This window comes from Mytilus trossulus, chromosome 2 (genome assembly GCF_036588685.1).
Source record: "Mytilus trossulus isolate FHL-02 chromosome 2, PNRI_Mtr1.1.1.hap1, whole genome shotgun sequence".
Lineage (NCBI taxonomy): Eukaryota > Metazoa > Mollusca > Bivalvia > Mytilida > Mytilidae > Mytilus > Mytilus trossulus.
In genome coordinates this window covers 21,247,414-21,269,713 of record NC_086374.1, presented here as the reverse complement: position 1 = coordinate 21,269,713, position 22,300 = coordinate 21,247,414, and the positions used below count along the sequence as shown (strand labels likewise).

The following is a 22,300-nucleotide window of genomic DNA, read 5'->3' as shown; positions in this document are numbered from 1 at the left end:
GATATTACTATAGGATTGACATGGTATCTATGAGTTTGTACTGACAAAGAGTTAAATTTACAGTCCGATCTGTTGTGAAGCAATTGAATGGCTTAGATATTACTATAGGATTGACATGGTATCTATGAGTTTGTACTGACAAAGAGTTAAATTTACAGTCCGATCTGTTGTGAAGCAATTGAATGGCTTAGATATTACTATAGGATTGACATGGTATCTATGAGTTTGTACTCGACAAATGAAACAATAAAAATAAAGAGAAATGGTCAAATAAAGGCAACAGTATTATAAAATTAAATCACAAAAGTACTGAACTCAGAGGAAAATAAAATCGGAAAGTCCCTAATCACATGGCAAAATCAAATGACAAAACACATCAAAAACGAATGGACAACAACTGTCATATTCCTGACTTGGTACAGGCATTTTTAAATGTAGAATATTGTGGATTAAACCTGGTTTTATAGCGCTATTCCTCTCACAAATTCCGTTATACCACTGTTCGAAAATATTGATAATATTATTGAGATTAGAGCTCAATGAAAATGCACTCTGTAATGTATTAATGACTCAGTATTTTATAATTGATTCATTTGAAGATGAGACTTGAGAATGATAGATAGTAATAGAAAAATATATTATAATTATTTATATACACAAGAAAACGATCACTAAATAAATTCCATGCGTTAGGAGCACTTTTCTGGATTAATCTTCGTCGGATGTTTATAACAGTTGAACAACTAAATGACCAAGACAGTCCTAAAATAATAGACTGTCATTTTTGTTGAATGCCTCACTGTTGAGTTGTTTTATGTTATTAATAATACAATCCCTGAAAGAGCGTATAACTATACATAAACTGCGAGGTTCTAAATAAACTCATCATACATACCAGGACTAAATTTAGTATATACGCCAGACGCGCGTTTCGTCTACAAAAGACTCATCAGTGACGCTCGAATCTCGAATTTACAGTCCCGGCTTTGAACTGACTAAGATCTCAGTTACGCAGGATCAGAGACATATGTCTCTGGCAGGATGAAAGACGAAAAGGAATACAATTATTATCTGTAGAATTCCCGTGTAAGTTACTTCACAATTCTGATCGAGGGATCACCCGGGACACCCGCCGGGTCATTGAAATAACCCGGGAATTCCGATTTCACCCGTATTTCTTAGCCTTGAGATTGATTTCATAAGTAATATTCCTTTGAAATACTGGCAAATTCGTAATTCTTCCATGAACAGTAAGTTCATCTAGCTATGCAAACTGTCAAATTAAGTGACCCATTAAGTGCATGGCTTCACTTGACAGCTTTGGTGTCAAACACACTGTTAATTAACACCAATTACCTTAGCTTTAGGTCGTAAATAAATTGCACTTTTGGTTTACAAACATATTTCAACTTAGTAGAGTTACTTCCCCTTATTTTTCACCATTCAAAATTATTCCTTATATTTACCAGAGACATGTATACTGTATTTATATGTCTCTGTATTTACCAAGGATTTGTATAGTTAGATCTAACTATACAAATCCTTGTATTTACGTTTTATGGGTAAAACCAGAGACATATAATACAATTATATATCTCTGGTAAAACAGATAAAATTATGAAAATATATAACTCAAATACATATTGAAAAATAACTTTTGATTATTTTTATACCTTTATACAAATTTAAAAAAAAAGGGTGAACATTATTTTTTACATTTTATACTTTCTTTAACTGTATTACTATTTTTTATTATACTCTAATTTCCTTCTCAATCAGAAGATGGTAGTTTTTAAAGCAACATAGCCAGTAGTCTCAACCATTTTAAAATTACATATGAAAAATAAATTCTAGTAAAGATCATAAGACTGTGTTACACAAATTTATAAAAATCTTTAAAAGGGCAGTGAAATAATAATTAATAAGATTTAAAATGACTTAACACAGTGAACATGCATTGATGTTTTGGTTTCTTTACATTATAAGAAAATGTACCATTAATACTGAAATTCAGCTAAAAAAAAGTTCGTACGCGTTATGACCTGATATTTGATTCTTCAATGCAGGTCATGACCTGTATTTTCATTGTCACAGGTTGACAGGTATGTTTATTCCGTTTGAAAATTTATCTTCAGTTAAAATTGGAGATTTTAAATTGATAAATAATGCAAACAACTTTAATCTTTTGATATTTAAACCATCATAATGACATCTAAATAAGCTTTCATTAACACATTGATGGTCAAAGATAATTTTCAACTGTGTGCTAATTAGTAATAGGGCGTTTTGAATAAAGTATCTCTACCCGGAAATGAGGAATGCATCACATAACATTTTGCCATTGATTGTTGTTACTATTAATAGTAATCTCGTTCAAATCCCGTTTCAATCACAGTTAAAAGTTGGGAAATAACGTGATAACTTTATTATATAGCGGGTTACACACTTGTCTAGTAATTGACTTGTGGAAATAACAATTACGCGACTAAATTACCCACATAAGATACCAGATTTTGACATTTAACATCTTTAATGATGTTTAACGTCGATGAGCACATTGTTGTATGGTACATTATAATTATTTTAAACAAATAAACATTTGTTGAATGCAAATTGTTTTTTTTATTAGTTTTTTTAAAAATATACTTAATAAGATATTCGTTACTAAAAAATAGATGCACAAAGAAAAATGTCATTAAATACTGAAAACACTGTTTGATGTTACTATAAATGGTTTTTAGTATACCATGTATAATACATAATCCGATAAGAAAGAAGAATGTCGGGCTATATAAACTGGACTATCAGGTACATTTCTAGAACAGATTTAAAAAAAAAATAATAACGTCAGTTCACACAATATCATGAATTCATGAATATGAAGAAGTGTAACAAGCTAACAGGAACCGGTACTCAATGTTATATCATCAATGGCAATGTCACCGAAATTACCAGAACTTCCTTTCGAAGCCTCGATATCAATCTGAAAAAAAATTATCAATTTAGAAAATACTATTGCGAGAATTTTGTTTAGGTTTACAAGAATTTAAAAATAATTAACGTTCACACTTCATGTTCTTTTGAATAAGTTGAAATACATTTTATGTTATCTATTTTGTTTTGTTTCGCACAAATAAGTCATTCACGTGTTTTGAATGTTTCAGTTAGTAGTTAAATACAATTGATGTATTACATTCTGAGTAGTTTGAAATGTATTTGCGTACTTCATTTGGAAAAAATGATAGAATTATGAAAAATTCACAATTTAACTTCGTTTTATTTGACACCAATTTAAAATTGAAGAGTCCAATTGTATGTATCATACGATACAATCGTTGAGTAATGTTTGTTCCAATACATGGCTACACCAAGAGAGTAACCGTATTTTACCAAGTAAAGAAAATAATAGTTACTCGTAATTTCGTTTGATGAGTAACTGTTTGAGCTTTTGATAAGAAAGTTTTCGTTTTAATGTTTCCTTGGAGTTTGGTATTTTTTTATTTATCTCTTGATGTCTTGCTATACATACACTTAATTTTGTTGCATGCGTCAAGGATAAATCGTGTTACACAAAATGTCGTCTTCCATAAATTCAATTTATTATAAAGGGCAAACTTGTCATCAACGACGGTTATAGACATGAGTGTCACTATTAAACTTTAAAGGGCCATAATGCTTCTTAATGCCAGCTGAAGTAAAAATCGTCAACCCCGTTAATGAACTTCACCTTTTTACCATCTAAAACATATCCAATCCACAAAGCATTGGTGTGATAACTCTGAAGTCAATGCATGAAAATTGCCATGTTCTAATCAATCAAAAACCATATAATACTAATTCTGACGAACAAAAGTGGAAATCATCAACATAGAACTTGACATACATCGTAGTATACGAAACAACATTTGACAGCACATTAAAGAGCAATGTGTGAACGGTTAGAAAGTGATTACATGAAAAAAAACTTGCAGCTGCTTGTCCGTCTGTTCAGCAAATGTATTTCCCACTTAAAACCCGAATCTTCGGTCAGAAGGGATTTCTGTCAGAAGCTCTAGATATGAATTTTAAGCCCAAACTGATTTTAGAATAATGCCATTGACGAGATTTTTATGTTTGAGATCAGTGCATATTATAATAATCCCACGCAATCTCAGAGAAACTTTACAAACAAACAAATGAATGTGTATTTAAAGTTTACTCTGGTAGGAAAAATATGAAGGAAGAACTGATATTCTGATTATATACTTACAACAATGTCTGACGGTTTCTTACTAGTAGTAATAGTCACACTAGCTTGTATCCATTGATTTCCTTGATTTCCGGACCGAGTCCAAGGTTTGGACCACCAGCCCGAGTTGCGGTTTTGTGAGTACACTGCTAGATATCCGATATGTTGACCATACATGTGATAACAAAATCTAAGGCAATACGAAGAGGCTGAAATAATCACAATAATTATTCGACAAGTGAAAGATGTAAACTATGGTTACTGGAACACGAACTGTAATATTTATATATATGTACTTGATTATCAAAATAATTGAAATATGAAGTTTATATACAAATGAACAGGGAAATTATAGAACCTTTGTGAGCAACTCACATTACAAAATAAATTTTATAAGGATACACCATGGACACTAATTTCATTTACGATATAGCTTTTACTTACTTATAAAGATTTTTGCACTAAATTCCAACATAGCTTTTTTTTGTCTACTGAATTACATGCTTATAGGTAACATTGCTAGAGGAGAAAATATTGTAAATGCTAAAATTTGTAAAAGTAAACCCTTATAGGTCAAAGAATGGTCTTCAACACGGAGCCCTGGTTCACACCGAACAGCAAGCTTTAAAGGGGCCCAACATGACAAGTTTAAACTCAAAGAACAGATAGCAGATGACAACCATGCTGTTAAATTGTCAAGCAACATTAGGGTCAAAGGGGGGGGGGGGGGGGGGGAATCGAAAAAATCCGACTTCATCGGAAATAAAGAGATAGAGTATTTGATGATTTTAGATCGACGACCGTATATAAATAATATTGAGAATGAAAATCGGGAATATGTCAACGTGACAACAACCTGACTGCAGAGCAGATAACGGACGTAGGCAATCAATGGGTCTTCAACACAGTTAAGATCCTCTCGCTCCGACACAGACCATTATCTTGCATTGTGTAAGGGCATAAACCCGAAGCACAAGGATGCACTCTACTGTCTTCACGCGGCACTAAAGACAACACGAAAGCTAGTTACAAGAAAACAATAGTGCAGTTGGATACTGAAATAATAATAAAAGTACCAATGCAAGACCTGTTAAACAATTAAAGGTAAAGTCATAACATATATACATAAATGTCTTTAATACTTACAGGACAGTTTAGTATTCGTTGAGCTCAAAAATGCGTAAGAGTCCTGTCCTTGACCATTTACCTCAATATAGGCATATTGGTTACCACTGTGTGCAGCCGAAGGACCAGTGTTTGGGGTAGATGTTGATCCCTGTATTGCAATGACATTTATAATATGAAAAATAAAATTGTGTTTGTTTGTTGTTATGTTTTAAAGTTCCCTCTTTAATGTGTCGTTCTGACGATCATTTGTACAACACAATAAAAACATTTCAGCAACTGATACTTTGTTCGACATAAGAAATCATTTCATTGATTACTATAAAACAATACCTTGTTCGACAAGAACATATTTCAGTGCTTGTTATACCTCAATAATTTAATTTTGGATAAAACGCGTCTTCTGATTGGCTGACGTTGTTATGTCTATCAGCTCATAGACATAATTTTGTCATGTGAACGTGACGTCATCAACGTTTTTCCATGATTTACGCCGGTTTCAAATGGAATTTGAATTAATTTATAAGAAATGACTGTAATATTTTTTCTGTCTATTCTAAATAACATAAAAAATGTTGTGCACACTTTTAAATAACCCGCTACCCTCGTTAATTAGTGTGCACAACATTTTTTATGTTAATTCTTTATAGTTAGAAAAAATATTACAGTGATCATTCCTTTAGTACATTGTTCGACACAACACAACATTTTAGTGATTGCTATTACACAATACTTTGTTCGTCGCAAGAAAATATTTCAGGAATAACTGTAACAAAATACTTTGTTCGACAAGAAAATATTTCAATGATTGTTATATAAACACAATACTTTCTTCGACAAGTAAACATGTAATTGATTACTATAACACAATACTTTGATCGACAAGAATATATTTCAGGAATTGCTATATCACAATACTTTGTTCGACACAAACAAGTATTTCAGTGATTGCTAAATAGCAATACTTTCTATATTATCTGATTTCGATACCAACTTGTTAGCACTTTTCGAAATTACATCTCATAACGAGAATTTAGTTATGTTTTCAATGTATGGTATTAGCTGTGACAAGACAATAAAATGTCCTATAATGGAATATTAAGCTATAGCTGGCAATGGAATTGTGACCGAGAGTACGTGTATAAGAAAAAAATAATTACTCAATTTTTGAATATGAATTTGAACTTGCTGAAAAATATTTGAACGATTTCTTTCTTTTTAAAACATTATAATCAAGATTACCATAATTGGTCAAGAACAACTATCCTAACTCTAATATCAACTCAAATTGACACATTTAGAAATTGTAGTTCATATGTAATTCTTTTTGTTTGTTGTATCGTTGGAATTTTTCCTCATCGCAATGATAAACACCCTATATTTGCGACTATTCGTAATACCAATATTCTGAGAAAGGTCGTTTTTTCTTTTGAAAGAAAAAAGGAAAAAAAAAACCCATATACCAAAAGCGGGATTAAAATGTTGGTGTTTTTTTTACCAGAAAACTAAATAAATCTTTTATGTAGGGTTATTATTACTTTTTATATCATGTTGGACAAGAATATCATAAGCCGATAATGTTATTGTACTACAATAAAAAAAATCCATGCATTTATATTTTCGAAGAATGGCCAAGTTCATTAAAAGTTAGCAGTTGTTTCACATAAATGACACAACGACGACCACAAATCTAATTAAAATAGCAAAACTATGTGATATAAATAAATGTGAATATTCATTATTAATTTGCTCCTAAATAAAACTTACCGATTTATCTAAAGTCCAGTCGAAGTCGTCGCCATTAGTATTTGCGAATGCACATGTTTGTCCTTGTTCAAATCCACATTCAATAACTGAAGAGAAAAAAGGCAGACATAAAGCCTGTATATTTTTCGTGAAACCCCTCCCACAGTATTTGATGAAGCAACTGTTTGACACCAAATGGTTAGCTCAATCAACAAATTATATCTTGACACGCGCTTACATCTTTTTTTTTATATGAATAAGTAAAATATTGAGTTCAGAGTTTATTACTATGAAAGTTGATGAGCACTGCTCGTTGTTACATTTAAAAAAAAATCATAATCTCCTTACAAAGTTTCACGTCTTTTAACTAAGACTGCATTACCTGAATATCAAATTCTCCGAAAAGGATAAAAAAAATATGAAGCATACACTATATGTGAACAATAATATCAAATTTATCATGAAACGATTCAGAAGGAGAAGATACAATTAGCATAAGAAATTAAAAAAATAATCTACATTCACATTTCCCCTAGATTCTACTTCTTTATACCTTTGGTACTCGAAGGACCAGTTGTCGTTGTGGTCGGAGTAGTTGTTGTGGTCGCAGTGGTTTTTGTGCTCGGAGTGGCTGTTGTGGTCAGAGTGGTTTTTGTGCTCGAAGTGGCTGTTGTGGTCAGAGTGGTTTTTGTGCTCGGAGTGGCTGTTGTGGTCACAGTGGTTTTTGTGCTCGGAGTGGCTGTTGTGGTCGCAGTGGTTGTTGTGCTCGGAGTGGCTGTTGTGGTCAGAGTGGTTTTTGTGCTCGGAGTGGCTGTTGTGATCGCAGTGGTTTTTGTGCTCGGAGTGGCTGTTGTGGTCAGAGTGTTTTTTGTGCTCGGAGTGGCTGTTGTGGTCGCAGTGGTTTTTGTGCTCGGAGTGGCTGTTGTAGTCAGAGTGGTTTTTGTGCTCGGAGTGGCTGTTGTGGTCAGAGTAGTTTTTGTGCTCGGAGTGGCTGTTGTAGTCAGAGTGGTTTTTGTGCTCGGAGTGGCTGTTGTGGTCAGAGTGGTTGTTGTGCTCGGAGTGGCTGTTGTGGTCAGAGTGGTTTTTGTGCTCGGAGTGGCTGTTGTGGTCGCAGTGGTTTTTGTGCTCGGAGTGGCTGTTGTGGTCAGAGTGGTTTTTGTGCTCGGAGTGGCTGTTGTGGTCGCAGTGGTTGTTGTGCTTGGAGTGGCTGTTGTGGTCAGAGTGGTTGTTGTGCTCGGAGTGGCTGTCGTAGTCGAAGTGGCTGTTGTGCTCGGAGTGGCTGTTGTTGTCGCAGTTGTTTTTGTGCTCGGAGTGGCTGTCGTAGTCAGAGTGGTTGTTGTGCTCGGAGTGGCTGTCGTAGTCGAAATGGCTGTTGTGGTCGGAGTGGCTGTTGTGGTCGCAGTTGTTGTTGTGTTCGGTGTAGTTTTAGTGGTTGTTGTAGTTTGAGCGGGTTTTGAAAGAGGACTTCCTGTTAAATTCACATACATTAAAGTGAGATTATGTTTTTGTTATAATAAAATCGGATTAAAAGATTAAAAAAAAGCCCAAATAAGCAAAAGGAAAGAACTGTTCCTTTTGAAAGATTCTTTGTATCTATTTTAGGAAAATTGCACTTACAGACTTAAATTCAGTGGGAAGTCGACTCACATTTTTAGTAATACTAATTTATTGAAAGATTTTGTCCTGCTGGTCTTTTCTTCTATTCAAAATATCTATTCATTTTATAAAGCTTTCAAAATGAAAATCGCACTTTGAATTATTTTTGGATATTGTCTTGCCCTTTTTTGATATTCAAATTTTCTGCCTTTCTGTTATAATATTTGAGATAAAAAAAAAATCAAAACAAAATCGGAATCGTACTTTTCATTTCTACAAGAAGTCGTCTGACAGTATTGTAGATCGCTTCATTGTGAAGTTCTCTCTTTCTGTAGCGGTTTTCACGTGTTGAAAGACGAAAGTGGCATTTTACCCCAATTCTTAGCCATGTTTGCCATGCTTGTTTGCAAGTGTGGTCATCAGACACATTTGTTTTGAAATCTATATACCCAATGATGGTTGTGGCAAAGTTTGCTTAAATTTGGTGTAGTAGTTTAAGCAGATGATATTTTTAAAAACCAACGACAATTAAGGAAAGGTGATGACGAAAGCTAAGGCTGGCCATTCGATTCAGACGAGAAAAAAAAGAAAAAAATGCAGGTAAAAATTGATTTTTCTTTAAAAAGACCACACACACTTTCAAACATGACCTAGCATTCTGAAGGTTTTTACGCATGCAAAACAATGCCACTTGGTCGACAAACACCGATAATTGAATGAGTTGACACATTACATTGAGAAAATGCATTAAATTGTGCAGAAGGGATAGACTAATATTTGATATCTGAATGTCAAAGAAAAATAATAAAAATGTTGTCAATACAGTTGAGATATCCCACAAAAGTGTGGGTAACAGATAGAGGCTCCACATTTATAGATTGAAACATTTTAAAGAACGTTTTTAAAAATTTCAAAGATATCATATATAATGTCAAAGGTCACAAAGTTTGTAGAACTAGATCAACTAGAAAGAAACTTACTATCTAATTAAAGGTACAGATAATAATTATCCAATTTGTAAATTGCAGCTTTTCATAGCAAATACGGAAGCATATATATCTCGAAACATTAATCTAATTCAAACACATACGAGTAAATTAACATGTTAACAAGTGAAACTGTGAGCTACTGCTCACTGATGATACCCCCGCCGCAAGTGGATAATATTAAGTGTAGAAATATGCAAGTGTTCGGTAAACAGGAAGTTGTCAAGTGATGAATCTGAAAACGCATCACACGGTATAGCTGACTTAAATAGATCCTGAAAGCAAATTTGAGAAATCCTTGTATTGTAGTTCCTGAGAAAAATGTGACGAAAATTTTCAACTTGGCTATCATGTGTAAAATCATACAAGTGTTTGGTAAACAGGAAGTTGTCAAGTGATCAATCTGAAAACGCATCACACAGTATAGTTGACTTATATAAACCCTGAAACCAAATTCAGAAATCCTTGTATTGTAGTTCCTGAGAAAAATGTGACGAAAATTTTCAAAATGGCTATCAAGTGTAAAATCATACAAGTGTTCGGTAAACAGGAAGTTGTCAAGTGATCAATCTGAAAACGCATCACACGGTATAGCTGACTTAGATAAACCCTGAAACCAAATTTCAGAAATCCTTGTATTGTAGTTCCTGAGAAAAATATGACGAAAATTTTCAACTTGGCTATCATGTGTAAAATCATACAAGTGTTCGGTAAACAGGAAGTCTATGAATGATGAATCTGAAAACGCATCACACGGTATGGCTGACATATATAAATGTTGATATCAAATTACAGAAAGGGTGGATGTGTAGTTCCTGAGAGAAATGTGACGAAAGTTTCATGGGACGGACTGACGGACTGACGGACTGACGGACTGACAGACTGACAGACAGAGGTAAAACAGTATACCCCCCTTTTTTAAAGATGGGGTATAATGACGTTCCAACTATATAACCGTTTTTGCCAGCGTTTTTTTTGTCATTTCTAATCCTCAACTATTTATTTACCTCTAAATACAATAATCGTGAGATATAACAATTGAGATACAATATAGATTCGGTTATTGTGCACTCCCTCTAGCTTTGTTTGATGTATGCCACTTTTCTTCTGATTTATATACTCCAGATTAGCTTTAAAGGATATATAGTTGGATCCTTTTTTCAAATAACGAAGTCATACTAACCACAGGTACCAGGAACCAAGAATATACCATCTAGAGCCATTTCTCTCACCTTACCAAACCCATTGGTTCCTTTAATTGTAATCTGTAAGGAAAACTTATTCTGTCAAATGCTCTTACTATCGAGTCTTCAAGCAGAAGAAAGAATAACAAAACCTATAAATGCAACAGAAATAAGAGAATTCAAGGAGCTCACTCAGCAAGCAATATGAAACATTAAAATTTCAAACAGCATTTGCATATTGTGATCGCTAAGTGAGATTTTTACAAGGTCTGATCCGATCAGAACTCATTTATAAAATTGGAAAACAAACAGCTTTGGGGATTCAATAGAAATTTGGAGGACATATGATATGTTCATACGGATAATTTAAACTGTTTCTTTTTTAAAAATAATTAACTCTTTCGAAAGTGGACACACTAGTTTTTTAATTGAGATAACTAAGGTCGAAGAGGTTAATTAATGACCGTGTTCCTTTAAATTATAAGTGTACAATTTGTCATATTTATTGGATTCGTATGATGCCAAAAAAAAAATTACTGTATTATTGCTGCCACGTATGAGAACAGTCAAAATTATACGTCAAATAGATGCAAATGCTGTGCGAATGCATAGAAATTGTTTACAAAATTAAGCACACACTCTAAATTTAATCAACACCCCTCCCCCCAAAAAAACCAACACCCTTCCTAAGAAAAACAAGGCTGTGTTCGTAGTACACGAATGCCCCATTTTCTATGTTTAGTAGACCGTGAAAATGGGGGAAACCTCTAATTTGGCATTTAAATGAGGAAAATCATATCATAGCTGGGGACCATGTGTGCTACGTTTCAAGTTGATTAGACTTCCACTTCCAAAAACTACCTCGACCAAAAACTATAACCTGAAGTGGGACAGGAACGAACGGACGCACAGACCAGAAAACATAATGCACATAAATGGGGCATTAAAAAAGACAAAATAACAAACACAAAATATTTTGATTAATATGACGAAAATCGATAACGTGTTCATTGAACATTCATTATTCAGTGTGACAGTCTTGTAAGGTTTAAACATTCCTACACGAATCTCTGATGACCTTGTGGTCAGTTTCAGATTGTTGTTGGTTTTAAAAAATATTTATAGAGTTAAGAACTTTCGGCTGCATTTTAGTATATTTACAGCTTTTCTATAAAACTATACAAATAAAACCTCTGTTTAACTTGCTTGCTATGTTTGTTTTGGTATTTGTAAACAACAGGTAGGTAGTCTGTCTCAGTCTATTTACTTTATACTGGAATTTGATTTGACAATAAACATTAAGTTCATTTCAAGTTCCACATTGTATGTCAATTTTTATTGTTCAATCAAATCACAATATATATTAAACAGACTGAAACTCCGCCTATCAATTGGCCGTTGCAGATTCTAAAGCATCATGGGTAATTTCATTGTTCGTACCCCGTAGTGAAAATAACGTTACGTCATTGGTTGAATTTCCATTGTTTATAACGTTTTAAACCAATCAAAACGCTTTGGTGTACGCTTTTGAAAATATTACCCAGGATGCATTAGATTCTGAAACGGTGAATTGTAAAACAATGACAAACATCCAAGCAAACATAGCCGATCAAAGTTTTGTTTTGCATGTTTTTATAGAAAAATTGTATTTGTTATGCTGTTTACCATTGCAAACATACGTCTTGATGCAAGGTCAATGGCCTTTGTTTAATTTCTGCCTCATTTTCTCTCTTTTAATTGTTTTGAATTATCATTCCAGGGATGTCTATATCATATAACTATGTCAGTGTAACTTTAATCGCCGTATGGCGACATTTGGTAATGTTCTACTTTCCTTATCCATTGATGTTTGCTGAATAGTTAGCTCATAGGCAGTTATGTTATATACCACATATTTAAAAGCCTCATGAGTAACACATCTTTATAATTGAAAGGGAAGTAACATTTTTCGTACCTTCAAATTGTCAACAGCTGGTATGTCTATTTTTGCTTGTAACCATTTGCTGCTCTGACTACCCGATCGGCTAAACAATGACGTTACAATACCAGTACTGTCAGTCATTGTAATCTGTATTGTCCCAATATCTGATTTTGCTATCCAACTGTACATATGATACCAGAAAGACAAACATCGCTCGACCTCTATCAAGCAAAAAAAGTCAAAAAGTTCAATGAGAGTAATATTGAGGCAAATCAATAAAAAGTAAATACTATCCCATCTGATTAATTCCTAAGATTATTATAATTTTTAATACATATACACACAGGTATTTGTTAAATTAAATCTTATAAGACAAAGTATGGCTAGCGTATAAAAAGTCATCAATAATTATCTTCATAAATAGAATTGTTATAGATAACAGGATTGAAATTTTATACATCAAACGTGCGATTCGTCTTTAAAAGCCTCATCAGTGACACTATATTCAAAGATATACATAAAAACTATAAAAGCCAAATAAGCACAAAGTTGAAGAGCATTTAGGATACAGGTAACAATATGCACTCTCTTTTGTCTACAAAACCACCATTACAAAATACAATATTTAAATTGCTTGTCAGTTTTAAAATTGCAACGAGAATTACCCGAATCTCCGAAGTCTATCCAATCTTACTCTTTACGCAAGTTTTAATATTCAAAATGAGGATAACATGTTTAACCTGTTACCTTTGGATGGCTATTATTCGTTTGTTTCTCTGTCCTATATTTTCTCCCATGTATCTGTTTATTTATTGTAACCCTGTCGTGTAATGTTGTAATTTTAATGTTATAATTAACACTGCCATTAAAGCAAGAGGTTTGGCATGCCACAAAACCAGGTTCAACCCACCATTTTTTCATAAAATGCCCTGAAGAAAATGGCCAAGAAAAAACCCACTTAATCTTAATTTAAGACAGACATAACTGATTTTATTATACATGATTTGTTATAAAACGTTTTAATATTGTCCGTTAATAAATTTTAAAATTACAAAAGAACAAAAGTTTTCAACGCTTTTGTTAATTTTAGATTTATTTGGCTCTTTTTATGTCCTTTGGGTCATGTAGCCCTGCTCTCGAACTGTTTCGTCTCTTATATAACTTTATTTCATTTAACCGATTCACTTATTAAAGACCAGTCCATCTATAGAATCAATGAATTGTCCAGTTATTGATCCCATATTATACATTCAGTTCGTTTGTTAATCCATTTGGTGACGCTGATAGGTGATAATAAATCAATAGTAATTACAATGGCTATCAACCTTATTGCACACATCTTCAAACAGACTGTCCTTATGCAAATTAAAACATAAGCACCGCTCGATGAGTTATAATAACATTGGTAATACATTGGCTTTCATAAAATTAAAATTTTTTATTAAATTTCGTTTTCATTTTAGTCAATATCATCTATTTGAAATTTCTTCGTTTTACTTGACTCAGTTATTTTACAAGTATTCTACCTGTCAACTTATAATCGAGCAAAAGAAAAAAATCAAAGTATTAAGAGCTCTCACTTGGAAAAGATATCTCAGTAGACATAACTGCATCTTGACCCTTTGTTTTCAATGTACTCCTTGTATATAAATATACAAATCCTTCTTTTGCACCACCAGGAACACTATTCGAACCTGGACCCTGGAAAAAAGTGGAATGTTTTTAGATTAGGAAACAACCCCCCTCTTGAAAGGAATAAAATTATTTTCAGCGTAGTGAACTCGAACTAAACTAAATTACTCGAAATGTAAGTTTCATAAAGGCAGGTACACATTAGTAAAACTTGCGTACGGGGTTCTTTAATTGTGCATAAATAGCAACAAAGATTATTTTTAAAAACAAAAATAATATTTACAGAGTGAGAAAATAGAAAATTGTCAATGAACCCTGCAACTGACCATTAAATGGACAATAGCTTCGATTTTGACTGTATAACACATCATAGATATTTGCTTAACAGATATAGGAAGATGTGGTCTGAGTGCCACGAGACATCTCTCCATCAAAGTAACAATATATAAAAGTTGGTGCAAGATAGTTATCAAAGGTACCAGGATTATAATTTAATACGCCAGACGCGCGTTTCGTCTACATAAGACTCATCAGTGATGCTCAGATCAAAACAGTTAAAAAAAGCCAAACAAATACAAAGTTGAAGAGCATTGAGGACCTAAAATTCCAAAAAAGGTGTGCCAAATACGCCTTAGGTAATCTACTCCTGGGCGTAAGAAAATCCTTAGTTTTTCGAAAAATTCAAAGTTTTGACTTAATGATACTAGTACTCGATATATGTGCATTGTACTGACAAAAACAGCCCATATTTATGAAGCAGAAGCATTCTACTTTCCAATCAATAGCTCGAAGACTATATTTTCACAATTTTGTAAAACTGCTGAATTTGCGGGCCAAAAAGGGGACTTACTGAACCTACTCCTTTGCCAAAATATAGGAACAATAGCATAGACAGAACATTGATTCCATGCACGTCTATTTGCATCGGGATCTATATCTCATATTGGAGAAATATGTTCAACACTTTTTAGATAGCGGACCATTCTAACATTCGCAGGAATTGTTGATATCTTCCTTGCATGGTTTATCGTTCACTCTAAAACTCTTGTAAACTTTTTAAGAATGTTAAAAATTTAAAGTTGAAGCTGAATCAATTTTGTTGAACGTGTTTTCTGCAGCGAATACCGCTTTAAAACTAGTTTACTGCCCTTTTATGAAAATGAAAGTAATTCAAAGATCAAATAATCCAACCACATACGTCTTAGTAAACATCTAAATAGTGTTCATGTTCAGGTTTAAATTATATGGATGCAAAATTTGGTACACAACCTGATCAAGTTAATGGTCATTCTTTTTTTTTTTATCTGATCTGTGCAAGTCTTATACATTGATTTTCAGTTAATTACGTATGTCTGGTCTCAATGAGGAAATATGGGTATTGTTTTAACCGCTCAACAGTTTTTGACTGTATAAAGTCTGGGTCTCTGATTAGTTATAAAATTTATCAGGATTATCATGCAATACACAAGACGCGCTTTTCGTCTACATAATACTCCTCAGTGACGCTCAGATCATAATAGTTATAAAGCCAAACAAGTTCAAAGTTGAAGAGCATTAATCTCTAAATAATGTTCTGCTAGCTATTCTTTATTTGTATGTCTATTTCTATCGAGGGTGACAGTAGTTGGTAGTTTGTATATACTGTTGTGACAGCTTTTATTTCTACAATGTTTAGCTATCAAACGATAAACGTATTGCCTATCTTTATTTAGAGAATTATTGATGTAATGGTCGAGTTTTTTAAACTTCAAAGGCTTTAATCGTAAAGATGAAAAACATGTTACTCACTGATTTTTTCCCCCAGTTAAAATCATCATCAGTTGATTGAACAAACATACAGTAATGATCAATCTCTGCAGTACATTCGAATATTGAATACACTGTAAAACAAAATAATAGCATGAATCTGACCGAAAGATGATTTTTTTTAAAAGAATATGACATACATTGTAAATGTAAATTGTTTAAAAAAACAAAAACGTTTTAAAAGCAATAATTTAAAAGTCGGACATGTTCAATAGTATATGCGATATGTGTCGATACACAAAAGACAAGAATGGGAGTTGGAACAAAAGGGATAGCATGAACCCGAAACTGCGTAATGTCTTGTTTATCAAATTTAAAAAAAACCTAACCATCTGCATTGCAAGCAATACTGGTCATCAGCACCGGTTTCAGGAATTCAAATCACAGTCAATACTCAGCAGAAAAGTCAACTTTATTACAAAACCGGAAGCAATTGAGGGTATCTGACTCGGGAGGATCTCAAAGAAACAGGTGGTCACTCCTCTGTCCAAAAGTAAAAGTCATGCGAAACTGGATGGTATTTCCAATAAAATTAATAACTAAATAACAACTATATACACTGGTTGTCCTGTGGTATTGTCATGTGGTGTCCAGTTGTGTTTTTCGGTGTTGTTCTGCAGTTTGCATTTTTTTAATTTTATTTGTTTGTGCGTTTTTTTGTGATGAATATTCTTACGTGTGTTTGTGTTGTGTTATTGTCATGTAGTATTGTCATTTCAGAGATTTTTGTTAACAGTGTCGTCAAGCAGGTAGTTTTGCTAGCCATTTAACCAGGTCCAAACCGCAATTTTACTCTTAAATGTCCCGTACCAAGTCAGGCATATGGTAGTTGTATTCAAATGTTATTTTTTTATGTATGTAGGTGTTTGTTTTGTTGCACTTCAGTGTTCCTATCGTTCCTTTGGTTTCCTCTTATAGTTTATGCGTTTCCCTCGGTCGTTGTTTGTAACCATGTTTTCTGTTTATCGATTGAAGACTCTTCAACACCAGTATACTAATGTTGCCTTAATTTATCCCACTGTCGATTCCAGATGTGGCTGGGGCATTATGGCTGCTATAAACAAAGCGAGCTACTCGTCTTTGTACCTGATCTATGTCGTGTATGATTAGTGAGAATCTCTAAACCAGGAATGCATATTCCACAGCTATTCATACTGAGACGAAGAAATTACGCTTTTGTTGTATATAAAAAAGAAGATGTGGTATGATTGCCATTGAGATAACTCTACACACGAGACCAAAATGACATAGAAAAAACAACTATAGGACACCGCACGGCCTCCAACAATGAAGTAACCAATACCGCATAGTCAGATATAAAAGGCTCCAAAATGACAATGTAAAACAATTCAAACGAGAAAACTAACGGTCTTATTCAAGTACCAAGGTTTTTCTATAAGAACCTTAGTGTTTTGAAGACTTTCTTGTTGATGTGGTTTGTCCAGATAAGGTCTTTCCTAATGGTGAGCGCAAGATATTTTCCAAATACTTCCTTTCATCCTCGATTTTGACCACATCGAAAAAGACTTTGATATACGTACCATGAGTAACATAGCTTGTACCACGCGTGGAGCAGGATGTGCTTAATATTTTACAAAAGGAAGCTATAATCACACCAAATGTGTCTTGTCTGTATGTCGTTTTATTTTGTATTATTTAAGTTTGTTGTTTTCAATATAGCATAAATATCTTCTGCAGTTTTGTCATATACCTCATAGCGTTGAAGGTAAATCCATAAAGGGTTTCGGACACACGACACTAATGAGATTTCTATTTTCCACCTCTTTTGTGGTTAAGAAATGTATGAGCAATTTTCTTACAGTGTTACTACCGAATTAGACTATTTACCGGCTTTGTAATGACATGAGCAACACGACGTGTGCAACATGTGAAGCAAGATCTGCCTACCCTTCCGGAGAACCTGAAATCAACTAAAGTTTTTGGCGGGGCTCGTGTTGTTTATGAACTCCTATTTGTGACACTTTTATTTGGTCTATTATATCATTTTTGATTCGAGCGTCACTGATGAGTCTTTTGTAGACGAAACGCGCGTTTTGCGTAAATGTTAAATTTTATTCCTGGTATCTATGAAGAGTTTATTTGTTCACACAACTTAGTCAATACAATGGAATATGATAGGTTTAGCGTTATCAAACCATGTAGAATCCACCATTTTCAACATTTTAGAATGCCTGTACCAAGCCAGGAATATGACAGTTGTTGTCCGTTCGTTTGATGTGTTTGAGCTTTTGATTTGCCATTTGATTAGGGACTTCCCGTTTTGAATTTCCCCTCGGAGTTCAGTAGTTTTGTTATAGTTTACTTTTAATGTGATAATATCCATAGATTAAAATTAAAAGAACATAAAAGCAACTAACAAGTGAAACTGCGAGCTAATGCTCACTGATGATACCCCCGCCGCAAGTGGATAATATTAATAGTGTAAAAATATGCAAGTGTTCGGTAAACAGGAAGTTGTCGAGTGATGAATCTGAAAACGCATCACACGGTATAGCTGACTTATATAAATCCTGAAACCAAATTTCAGAAATTCCTTGTATTGTAGTTCCTGAGAAAAATGTGACGAAAATTTTCAACTTGGCTATCATGTGTAAAATCATACAAGTGTTCGGTAAACAGGAAGTTGTCAAGTGATCAATCTGAAAACGCATCACACGGTATAGCTGACTTAGATAAATCTGAAACTAAATTTCAGAAATCCTTGTATTGTAGTTCCTGAGAAAAATGCGACGACAAATATTCATGGGATGGACGGACTGACTGACGGACTGACGGAAGGACAGACAGAGGTAAAACAGTATACCCCCTCTTTTTAAAGCGGGGGTATAATTACAATGTAACTGCTGCATTTAAAAAAGAGTGACATCTCATGAAATAATATAACGGTTTTTGTTTTACTGTGTAGAAAAAGGGGATTCGTATTATAGTGCTATTAGATATAACTGGCTGTTTCTGTATTGGCTCTGTTATAGATTCGAGGTTAACTGTAATGGACCCGAGACTCAAAGAGTCGAAGTCCAATACAGCTGATCGAGAATTTATAACAGGGCTAATTCAGAAACAGTCACTTCATAACACTTTTATTTAATGATTTAAAGAAAATTAAGAACCAGAAGTGAACGTCCCGTATTAGCCAATGTGCTTATACGGCTTTTCCCATATGGGCACTGTTTTTCCCCGATTCAAGACTTCAAGACATTACAAATCATTGCACACCATTTAACCTGTTTATTTTTTTGGTTTTAATTATAAAAATATAAAACAAATGTTTTTATGAATAACACATACTACCAAAGGTATTTAATGCCGTAAGTAAATTGAAACAGGAAGTCAACGTCCGTGTTAGGCCATTGACTAATACGGCCTTTTTCCGTATTGGCCCTGTTGTTTTCGTATTGACCCTGTTCGAAAAGCGATATTAACTCTTGATCAAAACCGACAGTGTAACGTTTTCAGTATTGCACATGCTGATTTATCCGTATTAGGGCTGATTTGCTCATATCATTTAATTAAAATTATGAACGCATTCAAGAAAACAAAAATGTATGTTTGATACGTAAAATATCGCTAATATTTGTCTGAAAATTAATATGTATATGATTGCAATAATACGATATTATATTTATAATGACTTTTCAATAAATTAAAATTGTATGGTTTTATTTTTATACCTGAGGGTACGTCGCAGTTGGTTCCAGAAAATCCCTGGTTGCATGTACAGGTATAACTGTTTGAGTTCATTGGACTGTAACATGAACCATGAACACACGAGTTATTCTCACATCCTAAAAAAATAATAATAACATTTATAAATATCTGTGATCATTGTAACGGGTGTTAAAAACGTTTCCTGCTTACAAAACTTTGCTTTTTTCGAAAAACTAAGGATTTTCTTATCCAAGGCATATATATTCAGCATCACTGAAGAGACATGTATTGTCGAAATGCGCATCTGGTGCAAGAAAATTAGTACCGTTAATTTTATTTACTACCACTGGGTCGATGCCTCTGCTGGTGGACTATTAATCCCCGAGAGTATCACCAGCCCAGTAGCCAGTACTTCGGTACTGGCATGAAAATACGGATTTTTTGTGTTATTAAAATTTGCTGTTACAAAATGATAGAAATTAATATAAATTAAGGAATGTATCTCCCTCGTGCAAAGCTCTGATTTCTTTCACGGATTTGGCTATACTTTTTGGACTTTTTGGATTATAGCTCTTCATCTTTTATATAAGCTTTGGATTTCAAATATTTTGGCCACGAGCATCACTGAAGAGCTAGACATGTATTGTTGAAATGCGCATCTGGTGCAAGAAAATTAGTACCGTTGATTTTATTTACCTTAGCCGTATTTGGCACAACTTTTTGGAATTTTGGGTCCTCAATGCTCTTCAACTAAGTACTTGTTTGGCATTATAAATATTTTGATATGAGCGTCACTGATGAGTCTTATGTATACGAAACGCGCGTATGGCGCACTAAATTATGATCCTGGTACCTTTGATAACTAATTAGATACTTATATTAGAAATTATACTTTGTTAGATTATTATGCCATTGGCTATTGAATCACACACATTCATCGTTGTATTTTTTTTATTGTTGATCACCACCGACTGTAAAAATAAAAATATACTGGACTATTCCCAAGGACTGAAATAGTGTTTGACTTTTTATTGATAATCCAATTTAACACGTGATAACAAAATTGAAATGACATATCTAAAATCGATATAATTATATACATGAACACATGTGACAAGCTACTTTAAACGTTAACCCAAGACTTTCTAAAGGATACCTGACCGACGCATCCTTATACATATAATGGACTTTGATGCGACTGTCATACAAGTCAGAGGTTTAGTGCTATTAAACCAGGTTCAATTAACCATTTTTTACGTTTGAAAATGCATGTATCAAATCAGAAAAAAAATCGCAGTTATTATTCATTCGTTTGATGTGTTTGAGCTTTTGATTTTGCCATTTAATTAAGTCTTATAATTAGAAATTGACTATGCAGGTCGGTTGAAAACAAAACTTTACAACAAAAGAGATGATTCCAGCTTTCGAATTGTGAACTTATCATTTTTAAACCAAGAGATCAAACTGGTGAAGTTGTTATCAGCACATCGTAAATATTACGGACGCCATCACGAGTTGATTGACAGTTATTGAATATTCGTTTTACAAATGGTATCGGATATGTTCCTTATGTCATAACTGCAATCCTATTCCCTTTTTACGACTATGACCTACCTAATTAAACAATTTACTGGCTTATTTACAACACCAACAACACGACGGTACCACATGCGAAGCAGGATCTGCATCCCCTTCCAGAGCATCTGAAATCACCTCAAAGTTTCGATGGGTCATTTCGGTTTTTGTACCCCTATTTGTGACATTCTGTTCACGTATCATTGTAAATATAATGGAAATTGATGCGACTTTCGTACAAGTGAGCGTTTTTGTTTTTTTCGTTTGATGTGTTTTGTCTTTTTTTTTTTCTCCATTTGATGAGGGGATTCCGTTTTAAATTTTAAATATAAGTATTTAATCTGATATTTATTCCCTTTTCATACACAAACAATTAACATAATACCAAATTCCGAAAATGGTGAGTTAAACCTGGTTCATAATTTTACATAATGAATGGCTTAGAGGTGTTAAAAAAACGATACACATACCGTGAAGATGATACACAACATTACTGATGCAAATTTTAAGAGTAAACTCTATAAAAACACAAGCTCAGTAAATCTTTGGGTCTGTAAAGTGTACATTAATAATTTGCATTGGAACATTGATCATTTTTTTTATATAAAATAAATCCATTTCAAATATTATTTCATAGAAATTTATGTGAATGTATCATTTCATATCCTAGCGCGTTATAAATTTATTTTCACCCCCGGTTGTTAATATATTCAGCAAATTTGTTTTAGCAAGATATCTATTAGTTCAGTATCGCTAGATCACGGTGTTATTTTAAAAATGGGTTTAACTTATCAGATTTCAAAATTCTTGCTTAATAAAACAAATGTTAAGA

General features: G+C 33.5%; 1 protein-coding gene across 1 annotated transcript in view; it reads right to left on the bottom strand.

Annotated features, from left to right (window-relative positions):
• Nucleotides 1–2,665: 2,665 nt before the first annotated feature.
• Nucleotides 2,666–22,300, bottom strand: part of LOC134706719 (serine-rich adhesin for platelets-like) — a 43,586-nt gene continuing 23,951 nt past the window's right edge. Inside the window, exons 15-24 of the mRNA XM_063565907.1 lie at nt 19,917–20,030; nt 16,207–16,298; nt 14,367–14,487; nt 12,820–13,007; nt 10,865–10,946; nt 7,653–8,567; nt 7,121–7,206; nt 5,375–5,504; nt 4,250–4,437; nt 2,666–2,983 (exon numbers count right to left, since the gene is read on the bottom strand). Of these exons, the coding sequence (XP_063421977.1) occupies nt 2,897–2,983; nt 4,250–4,437; nt 5,375–5,504; nt 7,121–7,206; nt 7,653–8,567; nt 10,865–10,946; nt 12,820–13,007; nt 14,367–14,487; nt 16,207–16,298; nt 19,917–20,030 (2,003 nt within the window). The 3' untranslated portion in view covers nt 2,666–2,896. The remainder of the gene's footprint in view (nt 2,984–4,249; nt 4,438–5,374; nt 5,505–7,120; nt 7,207–7,652; nt 8,568–10,864; nt 10,947–12,819; nt 13,008–14,366; nt 14,488–16,206; nt 16,299–19,916; nt 20,031–22,300) is intronic.